At 51.5% G+C, this 22590-nt stretch overlaps 1 protein-coding gene across 1 annotated transcript in view; it reads left to right on the top strand.

Moving 5' to 3' along the window:
- Positions 1-912: 912 nt before the first annotated feature.
- Positions 913-22590, top strand: part of rapsn (receptor-associated protein of the synapse, 43kD) — a 146675-nt gene continuing 124997 nt past the window's right edge. Inside the window, exons 1-2 of the mRNA XM_078548778.1 lie at positions 913-1602; positions 21591-21689. Coding sequence (XP_078404904.1) covers positions 913-1602; positions 21591-21689 — 789 coding nt within the window. The remainder of the gene's footprint in view (positions 1603-21590; positions 21690-22590) is intronic.

Here is a 22590-nt window from a genome sequence, read left to right as displayed (position 1 = left end):
ATCAGAGGATTTTTGGGGGGGGGTGCTTTAATCAGAGGGGTTTTTGTAGGTGATTCTCAGGGGGTTCATTCATTGGGTTTTTTGGGTTGGTTTCTCAGGGGCTTTTATCAGAGGGGTATTGGGTGGTTTCTTAGGGGATTTAATCAGAGGCGTTTTTAGGCAGGGTTTTCTCAGGCGGTTTAATTAGAGGGAATTTTGGAGGGGATTCTCAGTGGGTTTAATCTGACGGGTTTTTGGAGGGGTTCTCAGGGGGTTTAATCAGAGGGGTTTTGGGGGGCTTCTCAGGGGGTTTTTCTGAGGTGTTTTGGGGAGTTTTCTCAGGGATTGAATCAGAGCAGTTTTTGGGGGTGTTTCTCAGGGGCTTTAATCAGAGGAGTTTTTTGGGGAATTTCTCAGGGGGTTTAATCAGAGGGGGTTTCTTGGGGGTTTTCTGGCGGTTTTTGATGGGCAGGTTAATTTGCAGGGATTTGATCATGTTTCTAATTGTGACTTTCCATTTAGCTGAGCTGCAGCTGGCTGTGCTGTGACCTCGAGCTCTCTCTCGTACTGACCTTGTTGACTGACAGCACGAGTGCAGTTCCTGAAGCCGCACATGTTCAGAATGGACATCGACAGCTGCAACCAATCCTCTTCCTTCATTTTTGTGACATGATGAGGAGGTGAGGCTGTTTCTGATCAAGTTTCAGCTGAGACAGCCCCTGTCATCTCGATCCTCAATGAAGCTCTTTGTCAGTCGCCTCAGGGTCTAAGTAAATGTTGTTGTGTGTGGGCACTCCTTCTGCTTCCTGTTTGGGTGATTGTTTAAGCACTCACCCCAGGTTTACTCCCTTGTCCCACCGCTGTGTCCCCCGTGCCTCCTCACACTGGCTGCGTGTTGACTGAGAGTTTTCTATGCTCCTGTTTGAAGGTAACATGGGCCAGGACCAGACTAAGCATCAAATCGAGAAAGGATTACGTCTCTACCAATCTAATGAGACTGCTAAAGCTCTAGATATCTGGAAGCGAGTCTTGGAGAAGAGTACAGACCTGCCTGGAAGGTTCCGGGTGCTGGGCTGCCTCATCACTGCTCACTCGGAGATGGGCAAGTACAAGGACATGATGACGTTTGCTGTAACACAAATCGATGTGGCTCGAGAGATCGCAGACTCTGATTATGTCACTGAGTCTTACCTCAACCTCGCTCGGAGCAATGAGAAGCTGTGTGACTTCCCCAAAACTATTGCCTATTGCAAGACCTGCTTGAGCATGCAAGGGACTACGGTGGGCTTGCAGTTAAATGGCCAGGTGTGTCTCAGCATGGGTAATGCATACCTCGGCCTGAGTTCCTTCCAGAAGGCCCTCGAATGCTTTGAGAAGGCTCTGCGTTATGCACACAGCAATGATGATAAGATGCTGGAGTGTCGGGTCTGCTGCAGTCTGGGCAATTTCTACATTCAGCTAAAAGACTATGAGAAAGCTCTCTTCTTCCCTTGTAAAGGGGCTGAGCTGGTCAGTGACTATGGGAAGGGCTGGAGTCTAAAGTATAAGGCAATGGGCCAGTACCACATGGCAGTCGCTTATCGGAAATTAGGCCGTTCGGATGATGCTATGGAATGCTGTGAGGTAAGGCTTATGCCGGCTATTGTACAATTAACAGTTGTGAACAGTGTGGGCAGAGAAAGGGAAGGTAAATTATTCAGATATTCAGACATTGCCCCATTTGTTCTCGAGAACCTTGTGAAGGGATGGGTGTGGCATTTGGAGAGGGATTCTCCCCACAATCTGAGATCTTCATTTCCTTTCAGGAGTTTGCACATTATTTTTTATAAAGACTGTGGGACATTTACATTCTTGGCATCAGCAGCCATATGCACAGCGTAAAGGAATGGATTTTTGCACTTGCTGTGCCATTGCACAACTGCACAGATCAAAGGGAGCATTGCAACCCACACAGAGCCACATGGCAGTGGGCAGTCTGATAGTACCATGTCCCTTCTCGATTATCATGGCTCATTAAGAAAAGGAAAGAAATTGTTTCCATTTTCACAAACTCCTCCCTCTCCGAGACTCTGGCAGGCCAATGACCCACTGTCCATTTCCTGATTAATCCATCTTCAAGCACTCAAACATTACCTCAAAAGACAAACTTTAACCAAATAGGTGGCAAAAAAAGTGACAGATATCAGTGCTTACATGCTGTGATGTACATTTACCCAAAGATACCACACCCATGTACGCTCATCCTGATACCACATCCATGTATTCTGCCCGATACCACACCCGTGTAGGCTCCCCCGATACCACACTCGAGTACACTCACCCTGATACCACACCCACGTTCGCTCGCCCTGATACCACACCCGTGTACGCTCACCCTGATACCACACTTATGTATGCCCCCTGTCACCACACCCGTGTACGCTCCCTGATAACACGCCCGTGTATGCTCAACCTGATACCACACTCTTCTACGCTGTCCCTGATCACACATCCGTCTACACTCACTAATCCCAGACCCGGGTACACTCACCCTGGTACCACACCCATGTAAGCTCACCTTGGTACCACACCCATGTACGCCCACCCTGAAATCACACCCGTGTACACTCACCCTGATACCACACCCGTGTAGGCTCCCCGTGACACCACAACAGTGCAGGCTCACACTGATACCACACCCGTGTACGCCCTCCCTGATAACACACTTGTGTACGCTCACTCTGATACAACACCCGTGTACACTCAGCCTCATAACACACCTGTATACGCTCACTGATACCGCATCCATGTACATTCACCCTGATACCACGCCCGTGCTCTCCCACTGATTCCACACCCATGTACGCTCAACCATGCGCCTGACATGTGTACACTCACTGTGATACCACACCCATGTACGCTCACCCTGATACCACACCCATTTAGGCTCACTGATACCACACCCATCTACGCTCACCCCAATACCACATCCGTGTACGTTCAGCCTCATACCACGCCTGTTTACGCTCACCCTGATACCACACCCATGTACGCTCACCCTGATACCACACCCGTGTACACTCACCCTGATACCACACCCATGTAGGCTCACCCCATTACCACACCCGTCTTCGCACAGCCTCATACCACGCCTGTTTACGCTCACCCTGATACCACACTCGTGTACGCTCACACTGATACCACACCCGTGTACACTCACCCTGATACCACACCCATGTAGGCTCACCCCATTACCACACCCGTCTTCGCACAGCCTCATACCATGCCTGTTTACGCTCACCCTGATACCACACTTGTGTACGCTCACACTGATACCACACCCGTGTACACTCACCCTGATACCACACCCATGTAGGCTCACCCCATTACCACACCCGTCTTCGCACAGCCTCATACCATGCCTGTTTACGCTCACCCTGATACCACACTCGTGTACGCTCACACTGATACCAGACCCGTATTGGCTCACCCTGATAGCACACCTGTGTACGCTCACTAAACCACACCCATGTACGCTCACCTAACCCAGACCTTTGCATGCTCCCCCTGATACCACATCTGTGTACCATCACTCTGATACCACACCTGTTTACACTCACACTGATAACTGTGTAAGCATACACTGATAATTCACCCTTGTATGCTCACCTTGGTACCACACCCGTGTTCAATCACCCTGATACTTCACCCATGTCAGCTCATCCTGCTACAACACCCATGTACGCTCCCCCTGATAACACATTCATGTATGCTCACCCTGATACCATACCCGTGTACGCTGCAGCGATACCACACCCGTGTACGTTCACCCAGATACCACACCCATGTACGCTCTCCCTGACACCACACCGTGTACGCTGCAAAGATACCACAACCATGTATGGTCCCTTTCACCACACCCATGTACGCTCCCTGATGCCATACCCATGGTACGCTTAACCTGGTACCACACCCATGTACCCTCACCCTGATACCACACCCGTGTACGCTCACCCTGATATCACACTCTTGTATGCTCTCCCTGATATTACACTCTTATACGCTCTCCCTCATAACACATTCGTGTACGCGCACCCTATTACCACACCCATGTATGCTCGCCCTGATACCACACCAGTATATATTCAACCTGATACCACACCCATGTGCGCTCACGCTGAAATCTCACCTGCGTACGCTCACCCTGATACCTCACCCGTGTATGCTCACACTGATACCACAGCCGTGTACGCTGACTGATCCCAGACCAGTGAACGCTCCCCCTGATACCACAGCCACGTACCATCACTCTGATACCACACTTGTTTACACTCACACTGATAACACAGCCATGGCAGCTCACCCTGCTACAACAACCATGTACAGTCCCCCTGATAACACACTTGTGTATGCTCACCCTGATACCACAACCATGCATGCTCACCTTGACACCACAGCCATGTACGCTGCACTGATACCACACCCGTATACGATCCCCCTGATACCACACCAGCGTACACAGACCCTGGTACCACATCCACGTATGCTCACCCTGATACCACACCAACGGACGCTCACCCTGATATCACAACCATGTATGCTCACTGAAACCATACCCGTGTATGCTCACTGATACCACACCCATGTATGCTCACCCCAATACCACACCTATGTATGCTCAGCCTCATACCACGCCTGTTTGCGCTCACCCTGATACTTCACCCATGTCAGCTCACCCTGACACCACAGCCATGTACGCTGTGCCGATACCACACCCGTATATGATCCCCCTGATACCACACCCGCGTACACTCACCCTGATACCGCACCCACGTACGCTCTCTCTGATACCACACCCGTGTACGCTCAGCCTCACAACACACCTGAATACGCTCACTGATACCACATCCGTGTATGCTCACCCTGATACCACACCCGTGCTCTCCCACTGATTCCACACACGTGTACGCTCACCCATACACCTCACCCGTGTACGCTCACTGTGATACAACACCCGTGTACGCTCACTGTGATACAACACCCGTGTACGCTCACTGTGATACAACACCCATGTAGGCTCACTGATACCACACCCATCTACGTTCAACCCAATACCACATCCGTGTACGCTCAGCCTCATACCACGCCTGTTTCCACTCACCCTGATATCTCACCCGTGTACACACCCTGAAACTAGACCCGCTTTCGCTAACCGTGACACCACACCTGTATACGCTCACTAAACCACACCCATCTACGCTCACCCCAATACCACATCCATGTACGCTCAGCCTCATACCACGCCTGTTTATGTTCACCCTGATACCACACCCTTGTACGCTCACCCTGATACCACACCCGTGTAGGCTCCCCGTGACACCACAACCGTGTAGGCTCACACTGATACCACACCCGTGTACGATCCCCGTGACCCCACACCCGTATACGCTGCAAAAATACCACACCCGTGTACACTCCCCCTGTTACCACACCCACGTACGCTCGCCCTGATACCACACCTGTGTACGCTCAGCATGATACCACACCCATGTATGGTCCCTCTCATCACACCCATATACGCTCCTTGATGCCATGCCCGTGGTACGCTTAACCTGGTACCACACCCGTGTACCCTCACCCTGATATCACACCCATGTGTGCTCACGCTGAAATTTCACCCGCGTACGCTCACCCTGATACCACAGCCGTGTACGCTGACTGATCCCAGACCAGTGAACGCTCCCCCGATACCACTGCCACGTACCATCACTCTGATACCACACCTGTTTACACTCACACTGCTAACACACCCATGTCAGCTCACCCTGCTACAACAACCATGTACAGTCCCCCTGATAACACACTCGTGTACGCTCACCCTGACACCACAGCCATGTACGCCGCACTGATACCACACCCGTATACGATGCCCCTGATACCACACCAGCGTACACTCACCCTGGTACCACATCACGTACACTCACCCTGATACCGCACCCACGTACGCTCTCTCTCATACCACACTAGTGTACGCCAACCCTGATACCACACCCATGTACGCTCAGCCTCATAACACCCGTATACGCTCACTGATACCACATCCATGTACGCTCACCCTGATACCACACCCGTGCTCTCCCGCTGATTCCACACCCGTGTACGCTCACCCATACACCTCACCCGTGTACGCTCACTGTGATACCACACCCATCTACACTCACTCCAATACCACATCTGTGTACGCTCAGCCTCATACCACGCCTGTTTCCACTCACCCTGATACCTCACCCGTGTACACTCACCCCGAAACTAGACCCGCGTTGGCTAATCCTGTCACCACACCCGTGTACGCTCACTAAACCACACCCATCTATGCACACCCCAATACCACATCCGTGTACACTCAGCCTCATACCACATCTGTTTACGTTCACCCTGATACCACACCCTTGTACACTCACCCTGATACCACACCCGTGCTCTCCCACTGATTCCACACCTGTGTACGCTCAACCATGCGCCTGACACATGTACACTCACTGTGATACCACACCCATGTACGCTCACCCTGATACCACACCCGTGTAGGCTCCCCGTGACACCACAACCATGTAGGCTCACACTGATACCACACCCGTGTTCGATCCCCATGACCCCACACCCGTGTTGGCTCATCCTGAAACCACACCCGTGTACGCCCTGCCTGATACCACACCCGTGTATGCCCTCCCTGATAACACACTCGTGTACGCTCACCCTGATACAACACCCGTGTACGCTCAGCCTCATAACACACCTGTATACGCTCACTGATACCACATCCATGTACATTCACCCTGATAGCACGCCCGTGCTCTCCCCCTGATTCCACACCCGTGTACGCCCTCCCTGATACCACACCCGTGTACGCTCTCCCTGACAACGTACCCGTGTAAGCTGCACCAATACCACAACCGGTGTACACTCCCCCTGACATCACACCTGCGTACACTCACCCTGATACCACACCCAGGTACGCTCGCCATGATTCCACACCCGTGTACACTCACCCTGATACCACGCCCGTGGTACACTCAACCAGGTACCACACCCGTGTACACTCACCCTGACACCACAGCCTTGCACGCTCTGCCTGATAACACATTTGTGTATGCTCACCCTGATACCACACCCTTCTATGCTCCCCGACACCACACCCATGTGCACTCACCCTGATACCACACCCATGTATGCTCACCCTGAATCTCACACGTGTAGGCTCACCCTGATAATACACCCGTGTATGCTCTGCGTGACACCACACCCATGTAGGCTCACTCTGATACCACACCCGCATACGCTCAGCCTGGTACCACACCCGTGCTCTCCCACTGATTCTACACCTGTGTACGCTCAACCATGCGCCTGACACATGTACACTCACTGTGATACCACACCCATGTACGCTCACCCTGATACCACACCCGTGTAGGCTCCCCGTGACACCACAACCATGTAGGCTCACACTGATACCACACCCGTGTTCGATCCCCATGACCCCACACCCATGTAGGCTCATCCTGAAACCACACCCGTGTACGCTCCCCCTGATTCCACACCCGTGTATGCTCAGCCTCATAACGCACCTGTATATGCTCTGTGATACCACACCCATCTACGCTCACCCCGACACCGCACCCATCTACGCTCACCCCGACACCGCACCCATCTACGCTCACCCCGACACCGCACCCGTGTACGCTCACCCCGACACCGCACCCGTGTACGCTCACCCCGACACCGCACCCGTGTACGCTCACCCCGACACCGCACCCGTGTACGCTCACCCCGACACCGCACCCGTGTACGCTCACCCCGACACCGCACCCGTGTACGCTCACCCCGACACCGCACCCACGTACGCTCGCCCTGATACCACACCTGTGTATGCTCAGCATGATACCACACCCGTGTATGGTCCCGTTCACCACACTCAGTACGCCCCCTGATGCCATGCCTGTGGTATGCTTAACCTGGTACCACACCCGTGTACGCTCGCCCTGACGCCACGCCCGTGTACGCTCGCCCTGACGCCACGCCCGTGTACGCTCGCCCTGACGCCACGCCCGTGTACGCTCGCCCTGACGCCACGCCCGTGTACGCTCGCCCTGACGCCACGCCCGTGTACGCTCGCCCTGACGCCACGCCCGTGTACGCTCGCCCTGACGCCACGCCCGTGTACGCTCGCCCTGACGCCACGCCCGTGTACGCTCGCCCTGACGCCACGCCCGTGTACGCTCGCCCTGACGCCACGCCCGTGTACGCTCGCCCTGACGCCACGCCCGTGTACGCTCGCCCTGACGCCACGCCCGTGTACGCTCGCCCTGACGCCACGCCCGTGTACGCTCGCCCTGACGCCACGCCCGTGTACGCTCGCCCTGACGCCACGCCCGTGTACGCTCGCCCTGACGCCACGCCCGTGTACGCTCGCCCTGACGCCACGCCCGTGTACGCTCGCCCTGACGCCACGCCCGTGTACGCTCGCCCTGACGCCACGCCCGTGTACGCTCGCCCTGACGCCACGCCCGTGTACGCTCGCCCTGACGCCACGCCCGTGTACGCTCGCCCTGACGCCACGCCCGTGTACGCTCGCCCTGACGCCACGCCCGTGTACGCTCGCCCATACACCACGCCCGGGTACATTATCCCTGATGCCGCCCTCGTGCACGCTCGCCCTGATACCACACCCGTGCACGCTCGTCCCGATACCACACCCCTGTACGTTCGTCCCGATACCACACCCCTGTACGTTCGTCCCGATACCACACCCCTGTACGCTCTCCGATACCACATCCACCGATACCAAGTCTGGAGAACCCTGAATGTCAAGGGACACAAAGGTCAGGATTACCCGGGTACGCTCACCTTGACACCACACTTGTGTACGCTGACTGATCCCGCACCCGTGTACGCTGACTGATCCCGCACCCGTGTACGCTGACTGATCCCGCACCCGTGTACGCTCACTGATCCCGCACCCGTGTACGCTCACTGATCCCGCACCCGTGTACGCTCACCCCGATCCCGCACCCGTGTACGCTCACCCCGATCCCGCACCCGTGTACGCTCACCCCGATCCCGCACCCCTGTTACGCTCACCCCGATCCCGCACCCGTGTAACGCTCACCCCGATCCCGCACCCGTGTACGCTCACCCCGATCCCGCACCCGTGTACGCTCACCCCGATCCCGCACCCGTGTACGCTCACCCCGATCCCGCACCCGTGTACGCTCACCCCGATCCCGCACCCGTGTACGCTCACCCCGATCCCGCACCCGTGTAACGCTCACCCCGATCCCGCACCCGTGTAACGCTCACCCCGATCCCGCACCCGTGTAACGCTCACCCCGATCCCGCACCCGTGTAACGCTCACCCCGATCCCGCACCCGTGTAACGCTCACCCCGATCCCGCACCCGTGTAACGCTCACCCCGATCCCGCACCCGTGTAACGCTCACCCCGATCCCGCACCCGTGTAACGCTCACCCCGATCCCGCACCCGTGTACGCTCACCCCGATCCCGCACCCGTGTAACGCTCACCCCGATCCCGCACCCGTGTAACGCTCACCCCGATCCCGCACCCGTGTAACGCTCACCCCGATCCCGCACCCGTGTAACGCTCACCCCGATCCCGCACCCGTGTAACGCCCACCCCGATCCCGCACCCGTGTAACGCCCACCCCGATCCCGCACCCGTGTAACGCCCACCCCGATCCCGCACCCGTGTAACGCCCACCCCGATCCCGCACCCGTGTAACGCCCACCCCGATCCCGCACCCGTGTAACGCCCACCCCGATCCCGCACCCGTGTAACGCCCACCCCGATCCCGCACCCGTGTAACGCCCACCCCGATCCCGCACCCGTGTAACGCCCACCCCGATCCCGCACCCGTGTAACGCCCACCCCGATCCCGCACCCGTGTAACGCCCACCCCGATCCCGCACCCGTGTAACGCCCACCCCGATCCCGCACCCGTGTAACGCCCACCCCGATCCCGCACCCGTGTAACGCCCACCCCGATCCCGCACCCGTGTAACGCCCACCCCGATCCCGCACCCGTGTAACGCCCACCCCGATCCCGCACCCGTGTAACGCCCACCCCGATCCCGCACCCGTGTAACGCCCACCCCGATCCCGCACCCGTGTAACGCCCACCCCGATCCCGCACCCGTGTAACGCCCACCCCGATCCCGCACCCGTGTAACGCCCACCCCGATCCCGCACCCGTGTAACGCCCACCCCGATCCCGCACCCGTGTAACGCCCACCCCGATCCCGCACCCGTGTAACGCCCACCCCGATCCCGCACCCGTGTAACGCTCACCCCGATCCCGCACCCGTGTAACGCTCACCCCGATCCCGCACCCGTGTAACGCTCACCCCGATCCCGCACCCGTGTAACGCTCACCCCGATCCCGCACCCGTGTAACGCTCACCCCGATCCCGCACCCGTGTAACGCTCACCCCGATCCCGCACCCGTGTAACGCTCACCCCGATACCACATCCCTGTATGTCCACCCTGTTAACACACATGTGTACGATCAAAAACAGAATTACCTGGAAAAACTCAGCAGGTCTGGCAGCATCGGCCATGAAGAAAAGAGTTGATGTTTCGAGTACTCATGACCCTTCAACAGAACTGGAACTTGTGTACGATCACCCTGATTACTCACCCGTGCACGCTCATCCTGATACCATGCCCTTTGAAGCTCACTGATCCCAGACCCGTGTATGCTCACCCTGACACCACACCCGTATACGCTCACCCTGACAAAAGATCCGTTTACACTAACTCTAATAACACACCCATGTACGCTCACCCTGATACCATTCCCATGTACGCTCACCCTGATACCATTCCCATGTACGCTCACCCTGATACCATTCTCATGTACGCTCAATGACCCCATAGAAACATAGAAAATAGGAGCAGGAGTAGGCCATTCGGCCCATCGAGCCTGCTCTTCCATTCATTATGATCATGGCTGATCATTCAACTCAATAGCCTGCTCCCGCTTTCTCCCCATCTCCTTTGATCCCTTTCGCCCCAAGAGCTATATCTAACTCCTCCTTGAAAACATGCATACAATGTTTTGGCCTCAACTACTTTCTGTTAGCGAATTCCACAGGCTCACCACTCTCTGGGTGAAGAGATTTCTCCTCATCTCAGTCCTAAATGGCCTACCCCATATCCTCAGACTGTGACCCCTGGTTCTGAACTCCCCCACCATCGGGAACATCCTTCCTGCATCTTCTCTGTCTAGTCCTGTTAGAATTTTATAGGTTTCTATGAGATTGTCCCTCATTCTTCTGAACTCCATCGAATATAATCCTAACCGACTCAATCTCTCCTCATATGTCAATGCTGCCATCCCAGGAATCAGTCGGGTAAGTCTTCGCTGCACTCTCTCTATTGCAAGAATGTCCTTCCTCAGATAAGGAGACCAAAACTGCACACAATATTCCAGGTGCGGTCTCACTAAGGTCCTTTTATAATTGCAGCGAGACATCCCTGCTCCTGTACTCAAATCCTCTCGCTATGAAGGTCAACATACCATTTGCCTTCTTTACCGCCTGCTGCACCTACATGCTTACCTTCAGCAACTGGTGTACAAGGACACCCAGGTCTCGTTGCACATTCCCCTATCTCAATTTATAGCCATTTAGAAAATAATCTGCCTTCCTGTTTTTGCTACCAAAGTGGATAACCTCACATTTAACCACATTATACTGCATCTGCCATGTATTTGCCCACTCACTCAGCTTGTCCAAATCACACTGAAGCATCTCCTCACAGCTCAACCTCCCACAGGGCAAATATGTTCCTGTAAAGACAAAGTGGGGGACCAAGTCTGGAGAACCCTGGATGTCAAGGGACACAAAGGTCAGGATTACCCGAGTATGCTCACCCTGGCACTACACTCGTGTATGCTCACTGATCCCACACCCGTGTACGTTCACCCTGATCCCACACCCATGTACGCTCATACTGACACCACACCCGTGTACGCTCACCCTGATACCGCACCCGTGTACGCTCACCCTGATACCGCACCCGTGTACGCTCACCCTGATACCGCACCCGTGTACGCTCACCCTGATACCGCACCCGTGTACGCTCACCCTGATACCACACCTGTGTACGCTCACCCTGATACCACACCTGTGTACGTTCACCCTGACACCTCACCCGGGTACGCTCACCCTGACACCACACCTGTTTATGCTCAGCCTGACACCACACCGATGTACGCTCACCCTGATACCACGCCCGTGTATGCTCACCCTGATACCATGCCCGTGTATGCTCACACTGATACCACGCCCGTGTATGCTCAGCCTGATACCACACCCATGTATGCTCACCCTGAAACCACACCCGTATATGCTCACCCCGATACCACACCCGTGTACGCTCACCCCGATACCACACCCGTGTACGCTCACCCCGATACCACACCCGTGTACGCTCACCCCGATACCACACCCGTGTACGCTCACCCCGATACCACACCCGTGTACGCTCACCCCGATACCACACCCGTGTACGCTCACCCCGATACCACACCCGTGTACGCTCACCCCGATACCACACCCGTGTACGCTCACCCCGATACCACACCCGTGTACGCTCACCCCGATACCACACCCGTGTACGCTCACCCCGATACCACACCCGTGTACGCTCACCCCGATACCACACCCGTGTACGCTCACCCCGATACCACACCCGTGTACGCTCACCCCGATACCACACCCGTGTACACTCACTCTGATACCACACCCGTGTGTGCTCTCCCTGACACGACACCCATGTACGCTCACCCTGACACCTCACCCGGTTACTCTCATCCTGACAGTACACCTATTTAAACTCACTGATACCTCACCCATGTACACTCACCCTGATACCACACCCGTGTACACTCACCCACTTGTGTACGCTCACTTGATCTGACTGGATAGCTTTGAGCATACCCGATGCCTTTGAGCATCTTTGCCCTTTGAGTGCTTTTGATGTTAGAGGTGGCAAATCATTGCTGACTGCATGAAAATCTCATTCCAAATTGAAGCGTTTGTTGTCAAATGCTTGCTGATTATTTTTGAGCACATTTGAACACAAAAATGAGAAGAAACTTTCTGGGTGGTGTGGTGATGACCCCCAGCTTGCTCACCTTGTGAAGTTGCTGTTCAGTGTTCCCTCCAGGCGGGTCGGGTATGTTCTGTGTTGTAAACAAGCACGTGTTCAGCATCAGCTCTGTGTTATGCTGTATGCAGCTTTCAGTTCCCCACCCCAGGGAAAGGTCCTGGGAAATTCTTTTTAAAATCAGAAGCTGATCCATGCTGGTTAATCTCGTCAATCTTTTGAATGAGGTTAAGGTCGACATAGGCATTCTAGCTCAGGACCACTCTTTGTTTGCCCTATGCCATTTCCCAGCTGGTCTGGACACTGCAGACCTGGGCAGTGTACAATGTTAGTGTAACCAACGAGGGACCTGAGTTTAGCTGATCAATGCTTTCTGCCTGGTTGATCATATAGTGACTCCTCCAGGCACACACACAAACCACTGCATTGCACACCCTCTGGCTGCTGTTTCAAAATGGCACCATTCTCTCCGACCCCGCCATCATCACTTTCACCCCCATCCTCCTCAGCACCTGATTGGATGGGTCCTGCGCCACACCTCATTCATTGGCTGGCTGCTTTCACCCGAGAAGCAATGGCGCCCCCTCCTGGTTCGACCACAGGGACACTCACGACTGACATGAAATTTCATCCGTAAGATGGTGGACTTTGACTTCCAGAGGGAGATATTTGACAAGGTGCCACATCAAAGCTTACTACACCAGATAAGAGCTCATGGTGTAGGAGGTAACATATTAGCATGGATAGAGGATTGGTTAGCTAACAGGAAGCAGAGAGTAGGGATAAGTGAGTCTTTTTCTGGTTGGCAAGATGAAACTAGTGGAGTTCCACAGGGATCAGTGCTGGGCCCTCAACTATTTACAATCTGTATCAATGACTTGGATGAAGGGAACGAATGTCCGGTTGCTAAATTTGCTGATGACACAGTGATAGGTAGGAAAGTAAGTTGTGAAGAGGAGGTAGAGAGTCTGCAGCGGGATATAGACAGGTTAAGTAGGTGGGCAACAATTTAGCAGATGGAGTATAATGTGGGAAAATGTGAACTTGCCCACATTGGCAGGCAGAATAGAAAAGCAGGATATTATTTAAATGGGGAGAGATTGCAGAACTCTGAGATACAGAGGGATCTGGGTGTCCTGATACATGAATCAGGAAAAGTCAGTATGCAGGTACAGCAAGTGATTAGAAAGGCAGATGGAACGTTGTTTATTGCAAGGGGAATGGAATATACAAGTAGGGAAGTTTCACTGCAGCTGTCCAGGGCCTTGGTGAGACCACATCTGGAGCACTGTGTACAGTTTTGGTCGCCTTATTTAAAAAAGGATCAAAATGTGTCAGATGCTGTTCAGAGTAGGTTCACTCAACTAATACCTGTACTGGGTTGGAGGGAGGAGGGTGGGGGTTATCTTAGGAAGAAAGGTTGGGCCTGTACCCATTGGAGTTTAGAAGAATGAGAGAGGATCTTATTGAAACATATAAGATCCTGAGGCGGCTTGACAGAGTGGATGCTGAGAGGATGTTTCCCCTTGTGGGAGGGACTAAATCTAGGGGACACAGTTTAAAAATAACGGGTCTCCTGCTTAACACAGAGATGAGGAGAGTTTTTTTTCTCTGAGGGTTGTGAATCTTTGGAACTCTCTTCCCTGGAGAGCAGTGGAGACTGGGTCATTGAATATTTTTTAGGCTGAGGTAGATAGATTCTTGACCAACAGGGGAGTCAAAGGTGATCAGGGATCAGAAGGAAAGTGATGTTAAAGTTACAGTCAGATCAGGCATGATCTTATTGAATGATGGAACAGACTCGAGGGGCCGGGTGGCCCACTCCTCCTAATTCGGATGTTTGTGTGTGTGTGTGGGAAAAGCAGAATCATTGAGCAGTAGCTGGGACAATGCTAATGATCTGAACTTGATGTTGAGTTTGGCAGGTTGTAAAGTGTTTTTCCATTCAGACAGTAAATTGATCCATTCACCTACTGATACAACCCGAGTGTCCATCCAGCCCAGCATATCACATTACTGGAACGTGTGGGTGTATTCAGACATTGATACAACACTGGGACATTCACAGAACAGAGCTCTTGTAAAAATGTCTCCAATAAAGGAGAACTTCATACTAATTTGGCACCAGCAGGGCATGAACCATAGAAAAATTACAGCACAGAAGGAGGCCATTCGGCCCATCTTGTCCATGCCAGCCCGAGGACACCCAGGTGCCCTTTCTAATCCTACCTTCCTGCACCTAGCCCATAGCCCTGCAGCTTACAGCACTTAAGGTGCAGATCCAGGTACTTTTAAAAAGAGTTTAGAGTTTCTGCCTCTACTACCAATTTGGGCAGCAAATTCCAGACACCCACTACCCTCTGCGCAAAAAAGTTCCTCCTCATGTACCCCTTACATCTTCTGCCACTTATCTTGAATCTATGTCTCCTGGTTCTAGTATTCTCCAACAAGGAAAACAATTTTATCCTGTCCACTCTATCTATTCCCCTCATAATTTTGTACACCTCAATCAAGTCACCTCTTAGCCTTCTTTGTTCCAAGCAAAATAACCCCAACCTGTCCAATCTCTCCTCATAGCTACACTTTTCTAACCCTGGCAACATTCTTGTAAACCTCCTCTGCACTCTCTCCAGAGTTAATACGTCCTTCCTGTAATGTGGTGACCAGAACAGCACACAATACTCCAATTGTGGCATCACCAGTGTTTTATACAATTCCAACATTATATCCTTACTTTTATATTCTATTCCTCTGCCAATGAAGGAGAGCATTCCATATGCCTTCTTTACAACCTTGTCTACTTGAACTGCTGCCTTCAGGGACCTGTGTACTTGTACGCCAAGATCTCTCACTTTATCTACCCCGCTTAGTATATTCCCATTTATTGTGTAATCCCTGTAACTGTTTCACCTCCCTAAATGTATGACCTCACACTTCTCTATGTTAGAATCCATCAGTCACTATACCGCCCACTCCACCAACCCATCTATATCGTTCTGGAGATTATGGCTATCATCTACACTGTCCACTATTCAGCCAATGTTTGTGTCATCTGCAAATTTCCCAATCATGCCCCCCACGTTCACGTCCAAATCATTAATATATAACACAAACAGCAAGGGTCCCAACACCGAGCCCTGTGGAACACCACTTGAGACAACTTTCCATTTGCAAGGGCATCCATCGACCATTACCCTTTGTTTCCTGTTACAAAGCCAACTTTTTATCCAGTTTGCCACATTACCCTGAATCCCATGGGCTTTTACTTTCCTGACCAATCTGCCATGTGGGAACTTGTCAAATGCCTTGCTAAAATCCATGTACACAACATCCACTGCACTACCTTCATCAATCCTTCTTGTTACTTCCTCAAAGAATTCAATCAAATTTGTGAGGCAAGACCTTCCTTTAACAAATCTATGCTGACAATCCTATCTCTCAGGATTGATTCTACTAATTTGCTCACCACCGATGTAAGACTAACTGGCTTATAATTGTTTGGCATTTCCTTTGATCCCTTTTTAAACAATGGAACTACGTTTGCATTTCTCCAGTCCTCCGGTACATCCCCTGTATCTAGTGAAGATTGGAAAATCATCCTCAGAGCATCTGTTATCTCCTCCCTGACTTCCTTCAGCAGCCTCGGAAACAATCCATTGGGCCCTGGTGACTTATGAACTTTCAAGGATTTCAATCCTTCGAGTACTTCCTCTCTCTTTATGACTAGCCCGTCCAATATCTCGCAGTGTTCCTCCTGGACTACAATATCTACGTCCTCCCTTTACTTTGTAAACACGGAGACAAAATATTCATTCAAAACCCTTCCCACAACCTCTGCATCTACACACAAGTTTCCATCTTCATCTCTGATTGGTCCCACTTTTTTCTTAACTAACCTTTTAGCATTAATGTATTGGTAAAACATCTTTGGGTTATCTTTAACTTTACTTGCTAATATTTTTTCATGCCCTCTCTTTGATTTCCTTGTTTCCTTTTTTACTTCATCCCTGCACTTCCTATATTCATCTAGGCTATCTGCAGTGCTTAGTTCTTTGTGCCTATCGTACGCTTTCTTTTTCTGTTTGATCTTCCCCTGATTTCCTCTAGACAACCAGGGAGGTCTAGATTTGGCAACACCACTCTTATTTTTGTCGGGGACATGTCTACTTTGTACAATTAAGATCTCGCTTTTTTGTGCTTCCCACTGGTTTTCCACTGTTTTATCCTCCAGCAGTGCTGTCCAGTCCACCTCAGCCAATCCCTTCTCATTTCTGCAAAATTTGCCTTCCCCCAGTTCAAGTTTTACTCCTGTCTTATCTCTGTCCTTTTCCATGGTAATGCTAAATCTAACTGAATTGTGATCACTGTCCCCGATATGGTCGCCAACTGTCACTTCACCCACTTGCCCTTCTTCGTTTTCCAAGACTAGGTCTGGGATTGCATCTCCTCTCTTTGAGTTTGTCACTAATTGGTTGAAAAAATTTTCCTGGACACACTGCATGAATTTTTCTCCCTCAGTGCTTCTTATATTGTTTGAATCCCAGTTGATATTAGGATATTTGAAGTCTCCTACTATTATTGCCCTCTTGTTCTTACAAGCAGAAATGTGCCTATATATTTGTTCTTCTATCTCCCTTTCACTATTTGGGGGTCTGTACTATACTCCCAATAGTGTGACTGCCCCTTTTTTTATTTCTAAGCTCAATCCATAAAGCCTGGTTTGTTGACCCATTTAGTATCTTTTAGTATCATTTAGTATACCTTCTCACAACTGGAATTGATTCTTTAACCATTAGTGCTACTCCCCCCACCTCTTTTTTTATCTCCTACTCTATCATGTCTGAAGACTCTATAACCAGGGATATTAAGCTGCCAGTTTTGTCCCTCCTTTAGCCAGATTTCCATTATAGCAATGACATCCTGCTGCCATGTGGCTACCTGTGCCCTAAACTCATCTACCTTGTTTGTAATACTCCTTGCATTGAAGTATAAACAGATTTCCCTTGCTGGACACTTTTAAAACTCCGCTTCTCCTGTGACTCCATGTCTATCACAACATCCCTAGCTAATGTTCTACCTCCATTTTTCTGATCTGAATCTGACCTATCTGATCCTACGCCTGGGATCCCAGCCCCCTGCTACACTAGTTTAAATACTCCCAAACAGAACTAGCAAAAGCCCCCGCAAGGACACTGGTCCCAGCTCTGCCTGGGTGCAGCCCGTCCGGTTTGTACAGGTCCCACCTTACGCAGAATCACAGAATGAGAATCACAGAGCAGAAGAGGCCCATCAGCCCATTGAGTCTGCACCGACATGTGAGAAACACCTGACCTACCTACCTAATCCCATTTACCAGCACTTGGCCCATAGCCTTGAATGTTATGACGTGCCAAGTGCTCATCCAGGTACTTTTTAAAGGATGTGAGGCAACCCGCCTCCACCACCCTCCCAGGCAGTGCATTCCATACCGTCACCACCCTGTGGGTAAAAAAGTTTTTCCTCACATCCCCCCTAAACCTCCTGCCTCTCACCTTGAACTTATGCCCCCTTGTGACTGACCCTTCAACTAAGGGGAGCAGCTGCTCCCTATCCACCCTGTCCATGCCCCTCATAATCTTGTACACCTCGATCAGGTCTTCTCTGCTCCAATGAAAACAACCCAAGTCTATCCAATCTCTCTTCATAATTTAAATGTTTCATCCCAGGCAACATCCTGGTGAATCTCCTCTTCACCACCTCCAATGCAATCACATCCTTCCTATAATGTGGCAACCAGAACTGCACACACTACTCTAGCTGTGGCCTCACTAAGGTTCTATACAACTCCAACGTGACCTCCCTACTTTTGTAATCTATGCCTTGATTGATAAAGGCAAGTGTCCCATATGCCTTTTTCACTACCCCACTAACATGCCCCTCTGCCTTCAGAGATCTATGGACACACACACCAAGGTCCCTTTGTTCCTCAGAACTTCCTAGTGCCATGCCGTTCATTGAATACTTAATTGTCAAATTACTCCTTCCAAAGTGTATCACCTCACACTTTTCAGGGTTAAATTCCATCTGCCACTTATCTGCCCAATTGACCATCCCGTCTATATCGTCCGTAGCCCAAGACACTCAACCTCACTGTTAACCACCCGGCCAATCTTTGTGTCATCCGCAAACTTACTAATCCTACCCCCCACATAGTCATCTATGTCGTTTATATAAATGACAAATAATAGGGGACCGAGCACAGATCCCCGTGGTACGCCACTGGACACTGGCTTCCAGTCACTAAAGCATCCTTCTGTCATCGCCCTCTGTCTCCTACAACTAAGCCAATTTTGAATCCACCTTATCAAATTACCCTGTATCCCATGTGCATTTGCCTTCTTTATAAGTCTCCCATGTGGGAGCTTGTCAAAGGCTTTGCTGAAGTCCATATAAACTACATCAACTGCACCGGTCCCAGTGCCTCAAGAATCTGAACCCCTCTCGGCTACACCATCTCTCCAGCCACGTGTTCATTTGGTCTATCCTCTTATTCCTGCTTTCGCTAGCACGTGGAACTGGGAGTAATCCTGAGATTACTACATTTGAGGTCCTGCATTTTAATTTATCTCCTAACTTCCTGTACTGAGCTTGCAGGTCCTCATCCCTTAGTTCACCTATGTCGTTGGTACCAATGTGTACCACGACCACTGGCTGCTTACCTTCCCTCCCCAGAATGTCCTGCAGCCGCTCTGTGACATCCTGGACCCTGGCACCAGGGAGGCAACATACCATCCTTGATTCACGTTTGCGGCCACAGAAGCGTCTGTCTGTGCCCCTAACTACTGAATCCCTTATCACTATAGTCCTGCCACTTGTTTTCCTCCCACAAAGCATTTTGAAAGGGAAATATTTGAATAGCCCACCCAGCAAAGGAGAGATCAGCAAAGCAATAGCAAAGGCTGCAGGCTGCCTGGAGCTACTCACTCACAAACTTGTGCAAATTAGATCATGGCAACATAGGATCAGCAACTAGGAAACTAATTCAAGCCGGGTTCATTTTGAAAGGAGCCATTGCTGACAAGCCCCTCCCCTCACTTCTTACCCATCCCCTCACTTGTCAATGTCTTATCAATTATACTAAGGGAAACAGGTCATCAATATTTGAACAGATATAATTAGGGGATAGCTGGGACACAGGCTGTGGGTGAGGAGGGTTGACGCTGAACAAAGGCAATAAACTACATGAGTGGAAAGTCACTGTGTTTATTTGCGAGTTCACCAACCAGCATGGATCCTGTTAACTCCGCCGATTCCACACACCTCCCCCTCTCTGACTCCACACACCTCCCCCTCCCCAACTCCAGACACCTTCCTCTCCCCCTTCCCGACTCCACACACCTCCCCCTCTCCTGGTTATTGGGGTTATCGGGGGGCGTGCCCAGAGTTATCAGGGGGCGGTGTTCATGAGGTTATCGGGGTGGGGAGCGCCTGCCTGGGGTTATTAGGGGTGGCGGGAACATGCCCGGGGTTTTCAGGTAGGGCATGTCTGGGGCTCTCAGGGGATGTGCCCATTATTTTGAGTATCAAGGTGTTTTTGTTGTACGTGTGGACTTGTTGCCTCTGCATTATTGACATGCGTGACACTGTTCCCGGGAAAGATTGATGTGAGTTTCAGATTTTGTTCACAGTTTTGACATTTGTGTGAGACTGTTGTGTATATTTTAGTTGTGCAGCTGAATTTGACACAGGATATTATTGACCTGTCTGTTTGTGCGTGTGTGTTTCTGTGCGTGTGTGTTTCTGTGCGTGTGTGTTTCTGTGCGTGTGTGTATGTCTGTGTGTGTGTGTGTGTGTGTGTCTGTTTGTATGTCTGTGTTTCTGTGTGGGTGTGTTTCTCTGTGCATGTGTGTCTGTGTGTGTGTGTGTATGTCTGTGTGTTTGTGTGTGTGTATGTCTTTGTGTTTGTGTATGTCTGTGTGTTTGTGTGTGTGTATGTCTGTGTGTTTGTGTGTGTGTATGTCTGTGTGTTTGTGTGTGTGTATGTCTATGTGTTTGTGTGTGTGTGTATGTCTGTGTTTCTGTGTGTGTGTGTTTCTGTGTGTGTGTGTCTATGTCTGTGTGTTTTTGCGTGTGCGTCTGCATGTGTGCATGTTTCTGTGTGTGTTTGTGTATATCTGTGTGTTTCTCTGTCTGTATGTGTGTGTCTGTGTGTGTCTGTGTGTATTTCTGTGTGTTTGTGTGTATGTGTCTGTGTTTTTCTCTGTGTGTGTGTTTTTGTGTGTGTGTCTGTGTGTATTTCTGTGTGTTTGTGTGTATGTGTCTGTGTTTTTCTCTGTGTGTGTGTTTTTGTGTGTGTCTGTGTTTGTGTGTGTGTTTCTGTGTTTTTCTGTTTGTGTGTGTGTGTGCGTGTGTGTGTGTATGTCCGTGTGTCTGTGTGCATGTATCCGTGTGTTTCCCTCCCTCAGGAGTCGATGAAGATTGCAATCCAGCACCGGGATCGGCCTCTGCAGGCTCTCTGCCTGCTCTGCTTTGCGGACATTCATCGACATCACACTGATGCTCTGGTAAGGCTAGAGGAGACACTGGCCTAGTGCTAATGTCACTGGGCTAGTAATGCAGAGGCCCAGGCTAATGATCTGGGGACATTGCTTCAAATCCCACCACAACAGCTGGTTACCACTATTCAATCCATAAATCTGGAATTGGAAGCTAGCCTCAGTAATAGTGGCCAAAACCATCGATTGTTGTAAAAACTCACCTGGTTTCCTTTAGAGAAGGAAATCTGCCGACTTTACCTGGCCTGCCTACATGTGACTCCAGACCCACAACAATGTGGTTGACTCTCAAATGCTCTCTGAAATAGCCGAGTAAGCTACTCAGTTCATGGGCAATTAGGGATGGACAACGAATGCTGGCCTTGCCAGTGACACCCACATCCAGTGAGAGAATAAAGAAAAAAAGTGGATATTGTTTCCCGTTGTGAGTAAGTGGATATTGTTTCCCGTTGTGAGTGAACCAATTTGGATTTGGTGGCACTGTCACCGTGTTAGTGATATTTGCCCTAATTGTCATATGCAGACTCAGCCCTGCTGTGTCATTAACCTCTCTCAAACATCAGATTGGGATTTGATGATGGCTGGCAGCTCGGCATGTCTTGCCCAGCCAGGCAGTGTGAACTGCCCACTTGACCCTCTGCGGTGGGTGGGCTGGGGGGACAGCCGCAGATTGGCCGTTTCAGTGTTTCATGCAGTCATACTGAAAACACACCCAATCTCTTTCTGGGTGACTTGTGACTGGGAGGGGAATTAAGGGGCGGGGTCTGCAGGAGCATGGCTGCTGGAGTCTACAGTGGGTGGATGTTGTTGTGGGGTGGGGTGGGTGAGACACTGAGTCAGGGGCAAGGGACTGGATCTGGGGGTGGATGAGGAGGAGGAGCTGAATCAGGGGGTGAGGTGAGGGGCTAAA

Source organism: Cetorhinus maximus, chromosome 9 (assembly GCF_964194155.1).
Source record: "Cetorhinus maximus chromosome 9, sCetMax3.hap1.1, whole genome shotgun sequence".
Lineage (NCBI taxonomy): Eukaryota > Metazoa > Chordata > Chondrichthyes > Lamniformes > Cetorhinidae > Cetorhinus > Cetorhinus maximus.
This window is presented reverse-complemented; position numbering and strand designations above follow the sequence as displayed.